The sequence below is a fragment of the Balaenoptera borealis genome, assembly GCF_965194805.1.
Source record: "Balaenoptera borealis genome assembly, chromosome: 18".
Classification (NCBI taxonomy): domain Eukaryota; kingdom Metazoa; phylum Chordata; class Mammalia; order Artiodactyla; family Balaenopteridae; genus Balaenoptera; species Balaenoptera borealis.
The window spans coordinates 17,854,852-17,877,994 of NC_138877.1; the positions used below are offsets into that span (position 1 = coordinate 17,854,852).

Genomic DNA, 23,143 nt, shown 5'->3' on the forward strand with positions numbered 1-23,143 from the left:
TCCAACGTCATGAAGCTTTTCTCCTACGTTTTCTTCTAAGAGCTTTATAGTTTTGGCTCTTACGTTTGGTCTTTAACCCATTTTGAGTTAATTTTTTATATGATATAAGGGGGCACATATTTTGAGCTTTCTATTGGACTGACTATTAGATATTCTAGGCATAAACACAGGCAGAGCCATGGAGACATTGGAGAGGAAGATGAAATGTTCTGGGAACCCTGAGTGATGGGAGAGGAGGCTGGTGAGATGAGGACTTGAGCTCTATCATGTCACTGGAAATACTTTTAAGTGTCTACTGCGATCAGATTTGAGATTTAGAATGATCATGCTGGAGCCCTGTGAAGGATGGACCAGAGCGCTGAGAAGATGGCATCTGGGAGGCCAGGGGAGACTGTTCCTGGAGAACAGGTGAGAAGCTTTGAGTGCTGAACGCAGTCAGGCAGTGGCTCTGGGGTGGTGATGCGGGAACAGATTTAAGGCAGAAATTGGTGACTGGATGTAGAGGATGAAAAAGAGAGACTATTTGGATAATTATTAATTTTCTTGCTTAGGTAACTGGGTCATAAAAGTGTGATTAACTAAGAGAAGACATGATGTAAATACCTTGAGGGCAGCTTTGTCAGTTTGATTTGCTGCTGTACCCCCTTCCACGCCTAAAACAGTGTGACTGGCTCATGGTAGAAACTACAAATGTCTGTAATAAAAGAATTAAGTTGCGAGGCAGAAATAGAGACACTGATGTAGAGAACAAACGTATGGACACCAAGGGGGGAAAGTGGTGGGGTGGTGGCGGTGGGATGAATTGGGAGATTGGGATTGACGTATATGTATGCTTTCTCATTTAATTTTCTGAACATTTCTGTGAGGGAGGTGTTACTAGCCATGACAGCTAAGAAAATTCACTCCAGTTTATGAGTAAAAGAGCTGGAAACCAGTCAGAAGTCCATTTAACTCCAAAATTCGTACGTTTTCCACCACATAAGTTACTGTGGAAACATAGATAATATGGAAATTAATAATATATAAATGTCAGAAGAGAAAGAGACAGGGATGGGTGTGCGTGTGAAGGCTGATATAAAAAGTGTGGCACTTGAGTTGGGCCTTGAGGCTGAATTTCAGCAAGAAAATGAGGGAAAGGCATTTCAGGAGAATGGCACAGCAAGAGCCAAGGTAAGGCACCGTGAAGGTCAATACTGCAGGGTGTTATCCCTAGAACATGGGGGTACATGGCGAAGTGGTGTCTTTTGAGGCTGGGCAGGTATACCTCTGGTAGTAATCTCCCCTTCGAGTAATTTTCCCTTCCGTTCGGGTCTCCCATAGTTCAGGCTCTGCCTTGGCGCACCTGCCAAGGGCTTCTCTGTAAGCCAGTGCCCACCCAATCCATCCTGCCATCCCCCAGCACTCTGCACGTCTTATTGAGTATTTGTTTGCATTCTGTCTCCTCACTAGACTAGGAGCTCCTTATGGGCAGGGACCCCGTCTACTTCACAGTATATGATTCTCCAGCATGATGACCAGCACATAAGAGACAATAAATGTCTGGTGGGTGGATGGTGAATGGTGATGGGCATTCTGGCTCCTTTACTCCAAGGCACAGTCAGACTTGGTTCCCAAATGGCACTTGAATACAGAATTAGTAGAACTGTTATTCTCCATCCTTAGCTATCACTGACACCCGGTTTATGTTGCAGGAGAATTTAAAACCTGCACAATCCTCTTCAGCGACGTGGTGACATTTACGAACATCTGTGCTGCCTGCGAACCTATCCAGATAGTGAATATGCTGAATTTAATGTACTCCAAGTTCGATAGGTTAACCAGTGTCCACGATGTCTACAAAGTAAGCGTGTGGTGCTCTGGGGTGCGTGTCCCTGTGTGCCTAGGCAGGTCACGTACCTGGTGGTGGGTCCTCCTTTTCCTCTCCCCTCACTGGTCTGGGGTTTGGTGTGGATGAGAGTGGGGATGAGAGGAAGAACTAACAAGGAATTAGAGGTATTTTAGGATTTTAATTTTTAAAAAATCCTCTTATACTACCCAATGCTAAGATTGCCTTTGAGGGGCATACTGCTTTCCCAGAGAATACTACTCCTTCATTTCAGCAGCAAGTCTAACCTAAATAATGTGGATCTAATACACAGCATCATACAACGACCCCAGGAGCTTTGTCTTCTCTGGAACTTGTCTCCACCAAAAGCAGAAAGCCCTTTTGGCTCCCTCATGGCTGTTTCCTGAGTCATTTTTCTTCTCACCTTTTCCCTCATGCTCCTCATGCCCCTAGAAAATAACTACCAGCTTTAATATGGTCCTTCTATCAATACATGGAAAATGACAAAAATATTTAGTGTTATATTTAGTGCATTAAGAAAACCCTCTGAATCCTGCCTTACCCCTGCTCCTTACAGGTGGAAACAATAGGAGATGCTTATATGGTGGTAGGGGGTGTACCAGTGCCTATTGGAAGCCATGCTCAAAGAATAGCTAACTTTGCCTTGGGGATGAGAATGTCTGCAAAAGAAGTAATGAACCCTGGTACTGGAGAACCCATCCAGGCAGAGAGCAACTGAGTTCTTTGCTTAATACCAACCACCTCACACAAAAAAGTGGAATTCTGTTTATTAGTCTGCCTGGATGGTTACTGGGTATGTGACAGTAATTAAAATGGGTCGTTTCTCCCAACTCGTCTCTTCTCTTGCATATGTTACTAAGTAATAGAGATATTAGTCAGGATGTTATTCTCTCAAATTTGAGAAGGGGCCGTGGAGCTCGGGATTGTGACGCGATTCATGCTGGCTTCCTTTGTCCATGACCGAGGACAGCGCTGTGCACGTCTCCTCACTGACTTTGTAGGGCTCGATCCACAGGGAGCCAGCTCACTTCTAATTCCTGCCTTTTTGTTCGAGACTTTCAACAAGTGGTTCAGGTTTACTAAACAGCCCACTTTTCTTCGCTTAGGGAAATTGTATATCCAGCATGCCGTCTGACAGGCTTGGAACTCAGGCTGAGGTGTGCAACTGTCTCCAGCCAGCCGTCCAGACACCAGGGTGCCATAAGATATTCAGAATAGCTTTCCCTTCAGCACGTGGCCACGAGCGAGACATCTGCTCGCCTTTCTCACAGGAATACAGGAAGCTACTCTTCCATGTACGGAAGTTTGTTCTCACTGTAAAAGTTGGACACGTTTGGTGATGAAAAGTAAATGTCTTCTTCTGTCTGCTCAGCTGATCCTAACTGCCCCGAGGTGGCGTAGAGCAGTGTCTCAGTCTTTTAAAATCTAGATCCCTTTCCCACTCCTGTCAGTCAGATCTGCAAAATAAACAGCCAACTAAAAATAAATAAAGCCAATTATAAGAGGGAATAGGATTTTCCCAAATGATAATCCCTAGGTAGGGGATTCTGAAAATGCACCATATTCGCCATCACCTCAATGATTTAGAAGCTGAGAAATGCTGCAGGTCCTGGTTATGGTGTCCATGGCAGTCTTCAGAGTAAAAGCTGGCCATGTATCATGTCCATGATACTGGCCTATTGCAAACACACAGATACAGCTGTTGTATAAAACCCCCAATGTAATAAATTAAAAAATCAAGATGGGGAGTAATGAGGGAGAAGAGATAAGAAGGTCAGATATGAGATAAGTGTTTTGGTTAAAGAATTCTAATGTAAGCTGCTGAAGAATAATTGAAAATATACTGTTGTGTAAATAGACAGTACCTGTGTCTGTTTGTGAAGGAGGCGTGGCAACAGAGATAATAATAGTGCTACACCAAAAAGAATGAAATTAAACAATGAATTCCTGGAAACTTGCATAGTGGATTTACCAAGAAAAAAAACAGGATAAGATGTTATCAGTTCTAAGATAAGAATAGGGACATAGTTAAGAGCATCATTAAATATCCACCAGAAAATGTATATCATGTGGGTTTATTTAAGGAAGTAGGGGAGAGGGCTGGAAACATTCTCTCAAGAGAATTGTGCTGCTACTGCTACAGTTTTAAAATTAATACTCATTGAGATCTTTTATTCTTTCTTTCATAAAGCCTTTAATACACATTTGCTGAGGTCACACTATGCATGAGTGCTAGGTGCTTTGAAGGATTCAGAGAAATGTATGGCAGATTCTTTTTCCTAGAGAAATTTATAATCTTATTTTAGGGAAAAGAAAATCTAGCATGAAAAGATGAAAAGACAAGTAAGTCTGACTAGGATATTGAAAGCTGCAAGAGAATTCTGTTTCCATGCTAGTAGTTAAAAAAATTTAAAAATCACATAGCAAAGAAATATAAATGAACCAAATTCCAGAAAGTGGCAAACCCTTTTGAGGAGGACACCCATGATTGATTACATTCATCCCTCATAGAGCCCTAGGAGAAGTAATCTACCAGAGGTGAGGGTAAGAAGAAACCAGTCTAAAGTTTAGTGAACTTTTAATGGCCACCTTGGAGCTGGAATGACAGGTCAGAATCCCAGAGCGGCTGTCTTTGATAAGTTCTAGCCACAGAGTCGGTACCCATTTACCAACTTTTTCCCCACAGGTCTTCACGAAATGCATAGGTTCATTCAGTCAAAGGCTAGGGATAGGGGAGGAGACCTGAGAGAGACCCCCAGTTCCAGAGGAGTGTGGGCCTTTCCCAAATGCAAGGCCGTGGTCCATGGAAGGGTAATGTTAGAGTCAGAGAACTAAGACAAGTTGCTCTGAGGTGCTCTTGGCCTTCACCTAGTGTACTACAATGACCCTTTGAAGTCTCGGGGCATAGAAGAATGGCAGAGAAAAATCTCCCAAGGTGCAGAGAGTCCAGGTGGGAGTGAAGAACAAGGAGACACTCCAAAATCTCACTGTTGGGCTGTAAAGCAGAAAGAGATCTCCCACAATTCACAAAGCTGGAAGCTTGGCTGGGGTTAGCATAAGGAGGTCCTCAGAACCTTGGTGGTGCTTAGATCCTATGTCCTGCTGGAGAGAAAGTCCTGATTCAGCCTTCATAATATTTAAAACCAGTGCTGCATAGCCAGGACATGGAAGCAACCTACATGTCCATCGACAGATGAATGGATAAAGAAGATGTGGCACATATATACAATGGAATATTACTCAGCCATAAAAAGAAACAAAATTGAGTTATTTGTAATGAGGTGGATGGACCTAGAGTCTGTCATACACAGTGAAGTAAGTCAGAAAGAGAAAAACAAATATCATATGCTAACACATATATATGGAATCTAAGAAAAGATGGTTCTGATGAGCCTAGGGGCAGGACAGGAATAAAGACACAGACATAGAGAATGGACTTGAGGACATGGGGAGGGGGAAGGGTAAGCTGGGACGAAGTGAGAGAGTAGCATTGACATATATACACTACCAAATGTAAAATAGATAGCTAGTGGGAAGCAGCTGCATAGCACAGGGAGATCAGCTTGGTGCTTTGTGACCATCTAGAGGGGTGGGATAGGGAGGGTGGGAGGGAGGCGCAAGAGGGAGGGGATATGAGGATATATGTATACATAGAGCTGATTCACTTTGTTATACAGCAAAAACTAATACAACATTGTAAAGCAGTTATACTCCAATAAAGATGTTAAAAAGAAAAAAGTGCTGAACGGAATCTAACAGTATCTCTGGAAAAAGCCCAGACTTAACTAAAATACAGATTCAATTCACTCAGTTTCCAGTTTAGCAGTCTGCCAGAAGAAGGGGTATAAACTTTTCTGAGGGGTAAATATTACCTACTTCAGTCTCCACTGTACTTTTATACAATTAAATTGTTAAAAATATGAGCTGTAAGAAGAAATGAGAAAATCGTGGTGTGGTGTATAGCCAAGAGAAAAATAGTCAATAGAAGCGAATCCAGAGATGGCCAGATGTTGGAATTATCAGACAGTCTTTAAAATAACTTTGATAAATATTTTAAAGCATCTGCTGGAAAAGGGGAACAACACATTTAAACTGATGAGATATACATATACACTACTTATCTATCCATCCCATGGAAATGAAAACCAAGATGTCAGAAATCAGAAGAATTCAATTTATGGGCTTAAAAGAGACTAGACACAGTAGAGGAAAGGATTAGGGATTTTGAAGTCAGAGCAATAGAAATTATTCAAACTGAAACATAAAGAAGAAAACAGGATGAAAAAAGTGGAATAGAGCATCCTAGATCTGTAGGATATCAATTGGGCTACCATATGTGCACTGGAGTACTAGGAAGGAGAATAGAATGAGAATGGGTTAGAAGAAATATTTGAAGAGACAATGGTTGAGAATTTCCCAACACTGATGAAGGAAATCAACCCACAGATTCAAGAGCTAAAGAAACCCAAACTGGATAAATTCAAAGAAAGGCACTTCTAGTCAAATATACCAAAATCCCCACCCCAGTGCAATAAGGCAAGAAAAAGAAAAATAAGACATAAGTATTGGAAAGGAAGAAGTAAAATTATTGTTATTCATAAACCAAACAATGGTGCACCTAGAAAATCCTATAGAAACTGCAGTAAACTACCAGATCTTGTAAGTTTACCAAGATCACAGGATATAAGAGCAGTATCTAAAAATTAGTTGAATTTCTATATACTAAGGATAAACAAATTGGAAAATAAAAATAGACTGTTTCAAATCTTGAAAAATAACAAAATTGGAGGACTTACACTACCTAATTTCAAGGCTTATTTTTAAAGCTGCGGTAATAAAGACAGTGAAATTGGCAGAAGTATAGACAAATAGATCACTGGTGCAGTATATAGTGCCCAGCAATTGAGTACTTATTTAAGGACAATTGATTTTTGACCAAGGTACCAAATCAGTTGAGTGGAGAAGGAATCTCTTCTTATGAAGTGGGTTCTGTTACAATTGAATATACATATGGGAAGAAAAATGAACCTCAATCCTACTTAACTCCATTTATAAAAATTAATTTGATATATATTGCAGACCTAAATGATAGAACCATAAAGTTTCTTGAAGGAAATATGAATAATAGCTTCATGACTTTGAAGTAAGCAATGATTTCTTAGTGCTTCAAAAAGCACAAACTATGAAAGAAAAACAGTGGTTAACTTCATTGCTCTAAGCCAAATTGTGTTCCCTTTGAAATTCATATGCTGATGCTTTAACTGCCAGTACCTCAGAATGTGACTGTATTGGGAGACAGGACCTTTAAAGAGGTAACAAGTCAAAATCAGGTTGTTAGGGTGGGTTCTAATCCAATCTGACTGGTGTCCTTATAATAAGAGAAATTTGGATACATGAAGAGATGTACACCAAGAATGTGTGTGCACAGAGAAAAACCATGTGAGGACACAGCAAGAAGGCCGCCATCTGCAAGCAAAGCAGGGAGACCTCAGGAGAAACCAAACCTGTTGACACCTTGATCTTGGACTTCCAGACTCCAGAACTGTGAGAAAGTAAATTTCTGTTGTTTAAACCACTCAAGTTTGTGGTATTTTGTTAACCCTAGCAAACTAATACATTCATTGAAATTTAAAAATTTCTGCTTATTAAGGAAAATGCATATATAAAAATCACAGAATGGGAAAAATATTTGTAATACATGTATACATCTGCCTTGTGATCCAGGAAGTCTATTTCTAGGTATTTTCCTGAGAAAAATGAAAAATGTTATGTCCATGAAAAGATCTGTAAAAGAATGTTCACAACAGCTCCAAATGGGAAATAACCTAAATGTTTGTGAAGAGAAGACTGGACACAATGAATTGTGATATATTCTTACAATAGACTAGTATTTAGAAATAAAAGAATGAACTACTGATACATATAACAATATCGGTGAATCTTAAAAACATTGATTTGGATAAATGAAGTCTGACACAAAACAGAATATACTATATGACTCCATTTATGTGAAGTTGCAGAACAGGCAAATTCATCTCTGGGAGAAGAAATAACAAAGTGGTGACCTCTGCAGGGAGGGATGGACCTTAACTGGAAAGGGGCACAAGATAATTTTGCAAAGGTGATGGACCTAGTCTGTATTTTATTTTGGATGGTGGCTACAGGGATATTTGCCAAACTCGTGGAGCTAAATACTTTAAGGTCTGCCTTTTATGTATGCCTTTTATGTAAATTATACCTTAATTTAAAAATAAAAACAAGAGTATCTGATGGTCCCTTTTCAGTGAGGTTCTCTCTGCAGGTCAGAGTGGGCATCCCTACGGCACCAGTCTTGGCAGGTGTCATGGGGGACAAGATGCCGCGGTACTGCTTGTTTGGCGACACTGTGAATACAGTCTGTAGGATGGAAAGTCATGGGCTTCCCAACAAAGTGCATCTTAGCCCCATGGCCTACAGGTAACCATTCACTTATTCATTCCTCTCTTTGTCCCTTTTTCTTCCAGAAGGTACAGTGTGCCTAGTAGCCACTGGATGGGGGTAGTGGAGGAAGCCTGTGTTTTTCCTTCCATGCCACACTTACAGAGGACATTGTGGCAGACAATTAATACTATTGAGCCTCTACTATAAGGTAGTTTTTGCTCTCAAGGAGCATATGGTCCAGTTCAGGGATTGGCAAATTATAGTCACAGGCTGTATCTCGGCTGTTGCTTGTTTTTGTAAATAAAGTTTTATTGAAACACAGCCAGGATCTTTATTTACATATTATCTACAGCTGCTTTCATGCTACAACAGCAGAGCTGAGTAGTTGTGACAGAGACTATGTGGCCCCCAAAGCTGAAAATATTTCCTATCTGGTTTTGTACAAAAAAAAGTTTGCTGACCCTTGGTCTAATGGAAGAAGAAAGAAATATTCACAGATAATTATTTTTAAAGTGTGATAAGTACAGTGGTCAAGATATGCATGAAACAATACTTATGGTTTGCTGAGAACTTGTAAGAGGCCACATTCTCTTCCAAGTTCGTCAACATATGATAGTCCATTTACTCTTTTGCAACAACCCTATGAAGATATACTATTATTATTCTCATCTGCAGATGAGAAGAAAAAAAAACATCAGGTGCAAAAAGGTTAATCACTAGTTTCAGGTCACAAGTAGGCTAGGAAGCAAAACAGCCTGGATACAACCCAGGGGATCAGGCTTTAACCACCCATTCTCATGCCTGAGGGAATTATAGTGTGTGTCGTGGGGCAAGGGTGCCAAACCCAGTCAGGAGATTCTGTGTGGAGGAGGGAGATTCCTGAGCTGGATCTTGAACAAGGAGTCCCAGAGCACAATTTATCCCAAACTGGTGTACTGGGAGTGAAAAGCAAGCAGTACAAACACAGATGTAGAATAAGTGCAGAGAACTACAAATGATTTAGCTTTGCTGGGGTGGAAAATATGAGGCAGAAAGTGGGGAGAGCTGTGTGTGCCTCACTGAAGGGCAGGGCTCTCATTGTAGGTGAGGAGGGGCCCCTAAGGAGTGTGAGATCAGACACAATGCCAAGGTCAGGGTCCTGTTTGACACTGACCACTAAAGGCTGCATAAGGGCAGATGTTTGAGCATCAGGACATAGGAAAGAGAAGACCCGTTAAGAGTTTAATTTGAACCAAAACAATTCGTCAGTGGGAATCTGAGGAGTAAAATCAGCTAAATTTGGTAATTGCTAGGAATGGGGGATGAAAATGAGGGAGGAGCCTTGAATGTCTCCCAGGTCCCCATCCTGGGTGACTGGGGCCTGAATCTCATCATCTGAGATGGAACAACGGAGAGGGATCCCAGTTCAGAGGGGCAGATGATGAATTCAAGTTCGGAAGTGTTGAATTCAAAGGAACTGGGGAGCATCTAGGGAGAGGTGCCATTAAATGGATGGGTGAGATTTGGAGCCAAGTTGTTGGTTGGGGAACCAGACTTGGAGTAATAACATAGAGGTGGTAATTAAACAATGAGAGTTGGTGCGATCACTTGGGGAGGGATGCGGTGTGAGAAGAACAGTGGAAAGAACTAACATTTAAGTGGCAGGTGGAGGAAGAGGGACCCATGGAAGAGGCAGGAGAAATAAGAGAATTCAGGATGAGAAGAACCCTTGTGGATATTTTTATGGAGGAAGAATTGAACAAGAAGTGTCAAATATAGTGACCAGGAGTGAAAAATATTCACCAGAGGTGTTGGGACATTATCAGAAGTGGATGTGATAGAATGGGGGGCAGGGGAGGATAGACACCAGATTGTGGGTTGAAGGATAAAAGGAAGAGAGTGTTTGTATGGGATTAAAGCAGAAGATAATCAAGTGAGAAGGTTTTTACTTCTATTTAGGATGGAAGAGACCTTGGCGTGCTGGCAGGCTGAGGGGAGGTGGCAAGTGGAGAGGGAGCTGAAGATAAGGGAAGAGGTGGTCCAGGGCGCCAAGAGTTGAGGAGGTAGGAAGGGAGCGTGGGTAGGATGCCCTTGAACAAGACATCCTCTCAGGTTGGGGGAAAGGATGGGTGTGGTCAATGGGATGAGAAGGTGCAGGGTCTCCGCTCTAAGGGTTGTAGTTTTTTGGATGGATCACGTCACGAAGTAGGAGGCGTGGTCAGCAGCGTGAGAGTGAGGAGGGCAGGTGCTAAATGCGGGAATGTGACGAGCATGGTGAAGGTCTGCAATCTCCACAAAACTGGCCAAGTGCAGGGGAAGGTTGATGGGTGCTGAGCCCTGGCTGAGGCAGCTGACCATGAATCTGAAACGTTGCTGGTCTGCACCGTTCTGTGGTTTGTCTCCAACATCTCTCAGCGGCCAGTAAATACATAAGCAAGTCCACGTTTCGTAGTCATCCCTCAGCCCTGTCCCTTTGCACGGTCCCCTCCCTGTACTCCTCTTCTTGGGTCCCAGAATCCTCCTCTCGCATCACCCTTCCCATTGCAGCCGACTCTCAAGTTGCAGACCTGCGATCTTTGGATATCAGGGGCATTTTTCTTTTCTCTATGCAGAGCCCTGGATAATCAAGGTTTTGAAATAATTGAGAGGGGTGAAATTGAAGTGAAAGGGAAAGGGAAAATGACCACATACTTTCTGATCCGGAACTTGAATGCCTCAGAGGATGAGATCATGGGGAGACCTCAAACTCGGCTTGATCCTGAGGGTAAGCAAAAAAGATAAGCCTTGTCATTTGTGCTGAATGTTTTTTTTCCCCCCCCACTAACAACTTCAGCTGTGTTTAGTGAGCTCTTTGGGTTTGAGGGCCAGCGTGGGTACCATCCCTGCCCACGCCCACGCTGCAACCTTCCATTTGGGAACAGCCCCTGAGGACCCGTGCGACCAGTTTGCCCTGAACACTCTTCTCTTGCATTCTGGATGTTAGGATGTTTCTTGAGTTGGCCTGATGGACCCAGCCTAAAGGGTCCCTCATGCGTTTGTTTTCAAGGTTCTTCCCTGTCCAAGAAAGGGCTTTTCCCTCAGCCTCTCCTGCAGCTGGGGGAGGATTTCGCAGCCTCCATTTGCTCCTCAGCCTCCAGGGAGGCTCCAGACAGGCTTTCTTCACACACTGGAAACTTCCACCTTCCTCATTGTCTGTTGGCTTTGAAAACAGGGAAGAAAGACAAAATCTGTGACTCACCTGGCTCCGGTAATGGCAAGAGAGTGAGTTTAGGTTAAAACCCCATTTGGCTGGAGTCCACCAAAGAGGCCTCCTTCAGCTGTACGGAGGAGCACATCCCCCCACACGGTCAGGGTTTCTTAACAACCGCCCTAGTTAATGCTGGGAAATGCTGACCTCAAGGGGAGACCCAGTAGCCGAAGGCAAACCTTCCTGAACCTCTGAAGCAAACTGGTGAAGGAAATGGATTCATTCTGACAGAAGCTAATCTTTAGCTGCTCCTGGGGCCTGCAGAGGAAAATCTCTAAATCCAGAGGTTCCTCGTTTACGTAGCTAATTTAGGAAGGATGTCTCTTTGGGACAAATGAATTATAGTTACTGTTTTTAAAAGTGGGGCTATACCAACGAAGAGATAGAAATCTGAAAGCTTTTTAAATGGTTTTGGTGGTGCTGTCATTCTAATAGCACCTCACCTTAGTATGCCTGTGAGCTGTGACTGGTTTTGGCCACATTTTATTGCTGGAGACACGTGAGATAGAAAGATCTAAATTAAAAAGTAGAAATAGCTTTGGCTAATAAGAACCAGGAGCCACCCTCCTTAGAGCTTCTGAATTTCTAGGCTCTGGGCGCCTCACCCACTGACATCGCCTGCTCTTCTCACCAGCTGGTCCTCCTCACAGGACAGAGGTGTGTATAGGATTAACAAACTAGGTGTGCCGAGCTCAAACCTGAGACCGCTTCCTCCCAGATCCCCCCTGCGGGTGGCTCTCAAGCTGGAAATTTGAGAAACAGGATTCTAGGACATGGTCTGGGTCAGTAGAATCTAACCCACTTTCAGTTCTGAGCTGGAAACAAAACAAAACAGAAATGAGTAAGGATGTCTTGGTTGAAGATCTCAAGATGGACCCTGAGAAAGAGGAGAGGGAGAGGATGTGAAAAGGGCGGAGGGGACAGCCCCTCCCGGACCCCAAACAGTGTCTGGTGCAAAATGGGAAAAGGCACCCAGGTAGGTAGGGGGTAGGGAGCCCCCGGTTATGGCTTATAATAGAGGAAAGTCACCCCTTCCTCTGGGGGGATGCCAGCCCCCAGCCGAGCCCCTGGCCAGGTATCTCTGTGCAGAGAAACACAACCCTGTGTGTGTGGAATCCAGAAGGGATGGGGGGTGGGGAATCTCCACCTCTCTTTCTCTCTCTTTATTTATCTATCTATCGATCATGCTTCTCTATATTTCCCTCACCTTTTCCCTATCAGCCTAGGATTTCCCACGTTGAGCCTTGGCTGTCAAGCTCTGGGGACGGGGGTCTCTGCCCCTCCCCTCCCCACATCCGCACCGGGGCGCAGCTTCAGCAGGAACAGGAAGGCCGGGATCCCTCAGGGGAGACCCCGTGCTGGCGCTGCTCCCTCAGGGTCCAAGGGGTCCGAGAATGTGACCCATGAGCCTCCAGGGGCCACGGGACATTCCCCCACGCGGCCGGGTCAGCCTCTCAGAGCCCGGGATGGAGGCGGGGAAAGTCAGCGCTCTTCCCAAGCTGCGTCCTCCCTCAGGTCATCCCTGGGGGACGCCCGCGGGCTCCGGGTGACTCGAGGAGGCCTGGGAGGCCGAGGGCTTGAACTGGAGGGAGGGGAGCCGGGCGTGCCCTGGGGGCGGGGCTTGCGCAGTGCTCTTCCCGGCCGTCCGTGCCCTGCGCGGGGAGCGCCCGGGGCTGCCGCCTTCAGAGGCATTTCGGAAGGCCCCGCCTCGGCGCCCGCTCAGAGGCCTTCCCCGCGTGCTTTTCTTGCAGAAGCGAGTGCTCAGGGACGTCGAGACAGCAGGACTCTGGCCGTCATGAGGTCGGCAGACAGCCGGCGGCTGCTCCCCAAGAGTGAAACAGCCCGTGGTGAGTAGCCCAGATGGTTACAGAGCCTCCCAGCGCTGCCCCGGCCTCGGAGGCCCGGCTCCCGGGGAGGGGAAAGGGCCGGAGAGGGGCAGCTCAGGTGGAGTTTGGGGCCCCGGGGCAGGACGCTTCTGTGTTTCGAGGAAGCTTTTTTTAAAATGGTCCCCCAACCCGCCCAGCTCCCCACCCCGTGTCCCAAGTGGGAGTCCCTCATTATGAAAAGGGCCCTCTCTGCCCCCCTCCAAAAGAACCTCTGATCCTCAGAAAAACTTACTAGCCCCCGTGAACCCACACAATGAAGTTTCTCTGGACGGGTGCCCTCGGTGGCGCGCTGCCTGGTAAGGAGGGGTGCTGGAGACCTCCTGGTACCCACCACGTGGCGCTCCCTGGACACCTCAGAGCATGGACCCCACCCCAAAGCCCGGCGCAGGGACCCTCTTTTCCTCTTTGTCCCTGAAGGCGGTGGAAATGAGGGTTTCTCTCAATTCATGCTTACTCTCGACTGCCCTGGCGAGCCCTCAGTTTCCTCAGGAGCCCTTCTCAGGACTGACACAGTGGGGTCCCAGCGGAGTGCTGGAGGACCAGGGACGGGCTTGCAGAACGAGCCACTGTAGCAGCAGGCCCGCCCCCCTCTCCTTTCTGGCTTCGTGCTGCCACTGCCTCCCTCTCCCTTTCTGGAAACCCCATTTAGGGTTCGGCGATCCCGGTGGAGTTAAGCTTTTGAGGCAAAACAGCAGTGTGTGTCTGTTACAGAGGATCACGTCCCAGGGATCTTTCAAAAACCATCCGTGGTCACTGAGACAATTTCATAAGACAAATGAGACAATCCACGGAAAGAGTTAGAACCGCTTAATAATCCTTGCAAAGAGTTAGCTATTGTTTTTTTAATAGACATCTCTTAGGTTGAGTGTTGCTTGAGCCCTTGGCGTTGGGCACCGCCCCAATGTCTGTACACTTCCCTCTAGTTTGATCCCAGAATATGAGGTTGAGGGAATGACCAGCACCCTTCTGTTCAATTCCAGTGAGAGGAGACAGAGCAAAACTTCCCTTGCTCTGATCTGGGGGCAGGTAGAATCTTGGATTCTGGAGCATGAGAAGCTCAAAGCAGACTTCCTGCCATCACCCAGAGGCGTTTTCCTCCCCTCCCCGCTCCCCACCTGATTACAGTTACATGTTTCTGACGGTGTTCAAGGCCTGAACAGTTGTCCAATGCTATTACAGTTTGGCATGTAACATGCATAGATTCGTTCGTTCCATGACGTTTCTTGATGCTCCAGGAATGCAGAGAGTGGAGGCCAGGCATTATGTGGGATCTGTGATGCTCCTTGAACTAAACACATGAGGTCCCTGCCTTCACACAGCTTGGGTTTTAGTAGAGGGAGACAGCCAACATGTACCAAAATAAATGAGATCATCTTAGGTAGTGATAAGCGTTAAGAAGAAAATAAAACTGAGTAATGGAGAAGAGGGCCAAGAAGGTTTCTTGCAGGGAGCAGCATTTAAGCTGAAACGAGCGTAAAGGGAGAGAGCCACTCGGCTGTCCGGGTGTGGGCTTCTGGGCAGCACCACGCCCTAAGGCAGACACAAGCTTGGCAAGTTCAAAGGATATGAAGTACGGGCAAGCTAGGAGCTGCTGGGTCTCCATGGGGGCACCCAAGGGGGAAGACCCCTGCCATTGGTATTCCTCAACGGCTGCTCCATAAGCAGCTCAGAGCGGGAGCCCTAAGAACGCCTGCTCCAGGGAGGCGAAGAGATTCATTTTTCAAACTTCTGCTGCGTAAGGGGGTCCCTCCATGGGAGAAACCAACGGGGCTGGGCGGGGCTGGCCTCTTGCTTCGAGGTGAGAGACAAATTTCTCATCTGGGACCCTGATGTAGTACCTCTTTTAACTGTTGCTTCCCTGGACAAAAAGTAAACCCAACAGCAAGAGAAGGGGAAACTGAGGCCACCTCAGTTTGGCGGGTGGGGGGAACTGGCAGGCTAGAGAACGGATATTTGTTGTCCTGGGCATTTTACCCGCATGATCGTATTTGATACAAGTCCTGTGCTACACCAGTCACATGACTAGTCCCATAAGAGAGGCAGGAAGCTTGAAGTGCAGAAAGGTTGTATAATTTGTACACGGTCCTACCACCAGCGAGTGGGAGAAGCAGGACTTGCTCCGCAGGCTGTCTGTCTATCTGCGGCAGCCCACGCCCATGGGAGCCCTCCTTCGGGAAAAGACCGGATCCATTTCATAGTTTCCCCAAGCATGGGCAGCTGCACTTGGACTTCTTGGCTTCAGGGTGGCCCAGCCAGGTTTCCATCCGATCCTCTGAGCCCCACCTGAACAGATTTCTGATTGTTGGGTGTGATTAGCGGAGATGCGAACAAGGAACAGCTCACGCGCAGTGGGTGAATGGGAAACCGTGTCTGGTGAGCCGGGGGCTTGGGGAAACGAGGACAAAGCCAGCTGGGCCGTGGGCCTCAGGCGAGCCCCCCAGACCCAGACCTACTGAATCAGGAAGTGCTTTTAACGGCTGCTGCAGGTGCACTGAGTTCCAGTTTGCCAGGCTTCTTCCTTATCACTGATGGTTGGCAGGAGACAGAGAATTCTGCCTTGAGGGATTCGTGTCACCTGCCCCCGGGGCCTGCCTTTTCCTTTTCATCCTGGTGACATCCCAGTTCTCCTGGGTTTCTAGCTACATCTGATAACGTCCTGCTTAGCTCTGAGGTAGGTGAGGGCTGCCCCAGCTCTCACCTCCAGTCCTGGGCCCCTCTGTGGGCGTCATCCTGGGAAAGGGTTCCCGTCAGGAACCACCGGTCTGTCAGGCCTCCCTCCGAAGGCCAGGCTGTTGGGTCTCGATACCTCAGAGACCAGCCTGTCTCCCAACGTCAGGACGCCAGTCAAGGCTCTCCTCACCGATCAACCCCACCAGGCTGTCACCTGCTTGCCAAGCCTGCGACTGCTCCCCAGGGGCACGCATTTCCCTCTCACTGGGCTCCAGCGCCGTGCCTCCCTCTCCCCGGGAGAACTCTGGCTCCTGAAGGCTCCCCCAGGGCCTGGGCAGTCCGCGGGGCTGCAGGGGCGAGGAGCGACCCACAGAGCCCTCTCTGAGGGCAGCTGAGACGTGCCGCCCTCCTCGGCCCTCTCTACCGGGGGTCGGCCGGGAAGCCCAGCCAGCGCCTGCGGGGCGGCAGGAACCTCTCCAGCAGGACCCAGGCCTGCAGGCTCCACCCAGGACCTCATTTGCACTTCAATAACACGCTTTTCTTTCACTCCGCTCTGCATTTGGGTGTTAGATGTGTCAGTGGAGAGACTCTCCAGCGCAATTAAACGGGAGTATTGAGCCGGAGAGAAATCATGTGTTTGACTCGGATATTTAAGCAACCACCTTTCAGTATTGACTAAAAAATTGGCCTTCCAGCTGTCCCTGCTGGCAGGCTCTTCTGGCATCTCTTCAGACCCCTGTTAATGTGTTTTTCAAATTTCAACTTGCTTCAACTTGTCTCCAAGCTGATTCTCCCGACGATTATCATAATGGGTTCCAGGCTGACCCGCGTACGGTGCTTCGGCAAGCAGCCCGGGCTCCTCTCTGGAGGCGACTCCTCCCCATAAATCACAGGCCGCGGGTGTCCACTTGCTGGGTTCACGGCAGGTTAAATCAGCTCCGAGGACTTCTTACAACAATTCCTAATCGTTCTGGAGAACTTGAGTGCTGAGGGTCTCTCTCCTGACTGAGTTTAAGCAGCATGCCTGCTGGGGAACTTGCCGATTCCCTTCATATTTTACTCACTCTTCCCAACAGGAAGAACTTTCCCACCCCCCTGGGTAATTCTTGGATGGGTTTGTGGTCACTTAATTGCCAGGGTCCTTGCCCCTGGCTTTAAAGAGTCTTGACAATACAAGTGCCTTTCCCAGACGTGTCCAACGAGCTGAGGCACAGCTGGTTTGGAACCAGGCTGAGGAACCTGGGCCCTCATTCTCAGCTCCAAAGCTTTTCAACAGCTTTTCTGAGGCCTTCATAAGCATGGCTGTCAAACTTTCCCAGTCTCTTCTACTTGGGGCTAATGAATGGCATAGCCATTTTTAACCTCAGGCTTTCTAGAAGTTGACCTGTTAACCCAGCAACATTCCATAGAAGGAAGATCCTGGGACGTGTAAATGAACTCTTTACAAATAAGCAGGTCAATACTGGAGGAACATGTGACTTTTGGGTAAAGTCACTGGTTGTCAGCTTTGGTATCATTGGCCGGGATGTGGCATCAGAGCTGTGGGTGGGAGGCAGCCGTGGGTGGGAGGGCATCAGAATCACCTGTGGTTGACAGTACACGTGGCGGGGCCTCGCGCAGAGAGCGACTCAGCAGGTCCAGAGCAGGGTTTGTTCCACTCTGGTTTGTCAGGCATCTCCACGGGGCAGTCGGATGAGCTGCTGGGCTCAGGAACCGTTGTCATAGTGGAAAGAGCATTCATTGGCCCTTAATCAGAATTCCTGGGCCTGGATCCAGGTCCTGATATCCAGTCACCAGCTGTGTCACTTCGGGCGAGCCTCAGCCTCTTCGCTTCATTTTTCTCATCCTGAAAGCACAGGCGACAGAGTGCCTGCTTTACCAGGGAGGTGGCTTTGAGGAACATAGGAGATACTGTGTATCATCCGAAAGCTGTAAAGTGCTGAAGACAGGTCAGGTATGCCAACTGCTTAATCACTTAGGGACCCTATTGTTGAGAATTCATTCACTGAACAAATATGTGAGTCTTGGCACAAAACTGTAAGTGGTACTACAGGGGTTAAAAAAATCATACTGGTTTGCTGCACACAGGGAGCTTTAGATCAGCGGGCAGCAGGAGAGCCCCAGGCAAGGTGAGCGCAGGGTGTTACAGGGCTGACAGCGAGCACAGGTGCGGCTGGAGACACACCGAGGACCTGAAAGAGTCTTAGAGGAGTTGCAGGTGACGGCAGGAATGGGCATGGCAAGGGTGTGGCCTCTGCTCTGATCCCTGGAGAATGCAGGGGCTTCTGGAAGCTGGAGATGTAGTTCCTCCAGGGCATGGCCTCTTTTGCCCATGGACAGAAAGAGGAAGCAAGGGGGTGGGCGAGCCTAGAATGGCAACCCATCCCCCAAGTGTGGAGACTCCATTGAACCCTTTTCATCACTAGGATAAAATTCTCTCACTGATGGTGTCTCCCTCCACAAATATTTCTAGAATCCATGGCTCCTTTCTCTGTTCACACCCATGAACACTATGGTGTGGTCAACCTGCCCTCCCCCCAGAGCAGGTCGATTTATTGGAATATTAACCCCGATGGAACCAAGCAGGAGGAGATAAGGTGCTCCACACACATGGAGACCCCGCAGAGTAAAGGCTGGAGCAGGGCAGGGTGGGAGTTACGGGTGGGGTGGGACGGAAAGGCCAGCGACCGTCCCTGTGCTGGGAAGGACCGGGACGGGGTACTGGGGAGACCCGACAGAGTCTGACTTCAGGCTCCAGCCAAACCCCCTCCCCAGTCGGGGAGAATCAGTACTGAAACTAAGTTGTGGTTTCCCATATCTGATTCTATCTAGGAGGTTAGAAACAGATGCAGAAATGCAGACAAGGAATTATTTTAATTGCAAATGTAAGAATCCCTTCTTGTAACCCCAAATCATATCCTTTATGACCACAGAGCCCTGCCTGTAACGTCCAGGCGATGACCCAAATCCCATGTATATTCCCCAAGACAACAGCGTTCTCCCAGACTCCACCTTGCTACCACTTCTGCACCGCTCCCCTCCCTTCCCCGCGGCCAAGTTCACATTTGACAACATAGCATGTGTGATGGCTGTTTTCCAAACGGGAAGATTTCTTCTGCTACCACTCTTTTCATTTAATCCATTCTTAATCTACTTTGAAATGGGTTTCTGTGCTGCTTTTAATTATTTATTGGGCTGTGTTAGTTTGCTCAACTAAGGATTGTTTATTCATTTACGTTATAGAAGGAATTATTATTTTTTATAACCAGAAAGTGCAGATAAACCGAAAGAAGAAAACAAAAGCACCTGTTAATTCCATCACCCAGAGAGACTGTTGTTAAAATTTTGGTGCCCATCCTCCCACACTTGAGTGTGTGAGGGTATATGTGTGTATACGTGTACTTTTTGTTACAGAATTGGGATTATCACATATACTGTTTGGTAAATTAGCAGGTGATGAATTTCTTTCCTTTAAACATTTAAAACATTTCAAAACACATTTCGAGTTTTATAAAAAAAAAATTATGTGCTTGAAATGGTACACTTATTTCCCATGGTGCTACACACCAAAAGCCACATTTACTTTGTATCAAATGGAAACCCCAATTATCTTGTACTTCTGCACATTTGCAACCATTTGTGATGACCCTGATATTCTGAAGTTGCCTCTGAATTCTCCAAGGACTAACCGAGTTCAATTTAGCTTTGGTATTTAGATTATTCCTGGTGTCTAGATATTAGTAATCCATGGAAGGTGTACATTGTAATTCTCAATTAGTCAGAAAACATCATTAGCCAGAATGCTGCATTTCCTAACTCTGCACAATAGCGAGCATTAAACTGTAGCAAAATGATGCTCCTAATAGGCAGTCCTCAGGGGCTGTGAGCAGTGGTCTCATGGGAGCAAAAGATGATGAATGAGAATTTATCTCAAGAAAACAAGGAAATTCTTCCACCATCTGGATTGTGGAATTGCACTGGGGTAAAATGTCAAATATATATGTGTAGAAATTCCAAGAGAGTCTTGCAATTCCGTGTTGACCAAGTCTCGTTTGAATTGTCAGGCAGCATGAACTCAAAATTTGGCCTGTCCAGCTTTCAGTAGGCCATCTCAGTTCTTTCCCCAACACAATCCTAGCTGGTCATCTTTTTCTCAGTGTTAATCAGGGGATTTTTTCTCAAGGAGAGAAAGGGGGGAGAGTTTCATAGGAGTGAAATGGGAGTAGATATGGAGGAGGACCACAGTTAAGACACAAGTGAGAAAATGAGACACAGCCAGCTTAGAAGAGAGAAAATTGTGCTGTGGGTGCAAGAGAACGGAATCAGCAGTGAAAAGCTAAGTTGAAAATTTTTTGAGAAGAGAAATTGGAAGAAAAACATGAAAAGGTGTTGCATAAAGGGGAGACTAAGAGATTTGTGAAATATTATTTCCTAGTGTTGAGTTTACGTCCAAAATTTTTTGTGAGAGGTTAAGCCAGAAAATAGATTATTCATCCTGGTTACAAAGAAATCTTGGTGCCGTCTGGAAGCAGGAGCACATCAGAAACAGAGCCTGACTGTCGATAGGTAAAGAGACAGTTTTCTTTGCTATATTCCCTCTTTTTACTTTTATTTTTATTTTTGAAGCAACTCCAACTCCTTCTTGTTCAGTTTTTTATTTTTGTTAGGGTAACCCCTACTTGGGGTACAATTAAAGACAAAACAAGTTCTGTGATCACGGTACTACTTTGTGGAGATTTTCTCTCATAGGTTCTTATAACATTTCTGTGAGTTGAGTAGGAGTCGGATGTATGGTCTAGTATCTTGTTACATCTGGAGAAGCTGAGGTACAGGGAGATGCTAGATGGGGAGGCTGAACCCTTTTCTGATGCTGATGGGCAAGCTGGAGGCAGTACTACTCTTTCTCAGTAGAAAAAAAACTACATTCCCATCTGTAATCAGTTCCTTTTTCCTTTGTTTGCGATGGTGCCAAAACAAAACTGAACTCAGACTTTTCAAACATACTGTCCTTATCATTTATCCTGAATGTTTCCATTTTTGAAAAATTCAAATCCTTTTTAAATTATAATAGGGCTTACATCTCAAAGAAAAACAATACTGCAATGAACTCTGTAATTCAAAGTGAAAGGGATAAAGGGTATTTGGAATAAGACTAGTAGTGAATTAGCAAAAAAACAAAACCAAAATCCCACCCCATATGGGAATAATCTATTTCCAAAGAGCATAAAATACTGCTGAGCAGGAGTCAGTCTTTTGCATGTGTGTGGAGTGGGGTGGGATGTGCCATGATGCGCAAATGAACCTGTAGTCAATGACAACTCCACTTAGCCAGCTCCCGTCTGAACCCATACCTTATACAAATGCCGCATCTGAGGGGTTTATGAACCTTGTCAGTTTAGCCCCAACTTCTGCATGAGCAAAATACTCCGTATGAATCATCACCCAGAGTTGCCCCAGTGACATGGTTCTAGATCTGCCAAATTCTCACCTCATCCTGGGCCTGAGCCCGGGAGAGACTGGGGACAGGTCCAGTAGCCCACGTTTTTCCACGTGTCATCACTTATGTTCATTAATGACCAGTCCATTAGCAAATTGAACTTGCCTCCATCTGATTGTTTTGTGCTGAAAATTACCCATTGCTTTTAGGATCTTAAAATAGAGGTAATCACTGATCCAGTTTCAGGAGGAAGGGAGGTGCTAACAGCCCCTAATGGCGAAGGAAGTCATTCATTCGTTTGGGGACAGAAGGCTGGAGACGAAGCCCCGCCTGCATTTCCTGATTTTTAGAACTCTAGAGCTTCAAATCAAATTTGGGAGCCTCTCTGAACTTGAGCATCTCTGGAACAATGATTAGTGTAAAAAAAAAAAAAAAAAGAAAAGAAAGAGAGAGAGAAATGGGAATATAGATTACTTTAAAATCTTCGATGCTGACCTTTCCAAATGAAAGTGCAGGGTGAGCAGGAGATGTGTCTCTACCCAGCCTCCTTGTTTCCATTCCTTCCGAGTCCCGCTCCCTCCCTCCTTGTTGTGGCTCACAGACCCAGGTTCTTTTTTGGTGCCTCCCCCATGGGCTCCTTCCCACACTTAGAAATAAGAATTGGCATCTTTGAGTTTGTGCTGTGTGGGGGGCGTTGTGTACTCACTTTATAGAAGGCATCTAATTTAATTATCACAACAACCCTGGGAGGAGGGTATAATCGTTATTTCCCCACTTTTCAGATGAGGACAAACGAGGCCCAGAGAGGTTAGTGATGAACCATGGCAGCACTGGGTCTGAACCCTGTGTGTACGGATGCTCAGACCTCGTAGACGGTCACAGGGCAGCAGGTATGGAGGCTCAATGCTGTTTTGTGAGTTATGCACGAGTAAAGATTTGGTAAGTGACCGACAAGATGACACAGCCTTAGACAAAAGATGTAACAAGGCAGATGTCTGAATGGACCTTTGTGGCCTCAGCTGTGAAGATGTTTTCTTGCTCAGGAGGTAGCAAAGTAAGCCCATGGTGTCTACTGTGTTCCCTGGGGCTGGGCTCAAACAGAACCCCTGTCCCGGGACCAGTCTGAGGCCTGACCGTTCGGCTCACCCCTCTGTCTTGTTTCAGCTTCTGACCAGCTGGCACCCGGAGGGAGTCCAGTGGAGGGACAGGAATCCGTGGAGGCAGCTGACAGACAGTGGTCTTCAGGTCAAAGGCACATCGCTTTCCTAATGACACGCTGCCGTCTGGTTTCTGTGCTTTGTTGTGACAGGGAAACACGAACCCCTCGGGTTAATTTCTCCCCTGCTGAGTTTAATGGCGGCAAAGAAAAAAAGTAACTTCATTTCTCAGCTCAAGACTTCTTAAGCTGCGTCTCTTGCTCATTGTCCCTTTGAGAATAAAGGTCTAGAAATGAAACACAATCCTGACAAGTTTGGAAAATGTGCTTTCACAGTCTCAGTTCAAAGCCAACCCCGATACTTGGAGACGTTGGGTCTTGTTTGTTCTCGTGGATGAGAAGTTGGGCTGTAGGACCTCCTTCTGTTTTCTTCTAACGGGAATGAACGGCTCTCCCGCTCTCCTCACTGTGGTTCCACTGAGTCTTTGCCTTGGAGCAGAAG

General features: G+C 46.4%; 1 protein-coding gene across 1 annotated transcript in view; it reads left to right on the plus strand.

The window, feature by feature from the left end:
- Window positions 1-23,143, plus strand: part of LOC309615800 (guanylate cyclase soluble subunit beta-2-like) — a 92,296-nt gene that overhangs the window by 47,468 nt on the left and 21,685 nt on the right. Inside the window, 6 exon segments of the mRNA XM_082365776.1 lie at window positions 1,120-1,186; window positions 1,692-1,840; window positions 2,403-2,549; window positions 8,148-8,302; window positions 10,858-11,009; window positions 13,244-13,339. Coding sequence (XP_082221902.1) covers window positions 1,120-1,186; window positions 1,692-1,840; window positions 2,403-2,549; window positions 8,148-8,302; window positions 10,858-11,009; window positions 13,244-13,339 — 766 coding nt within the window.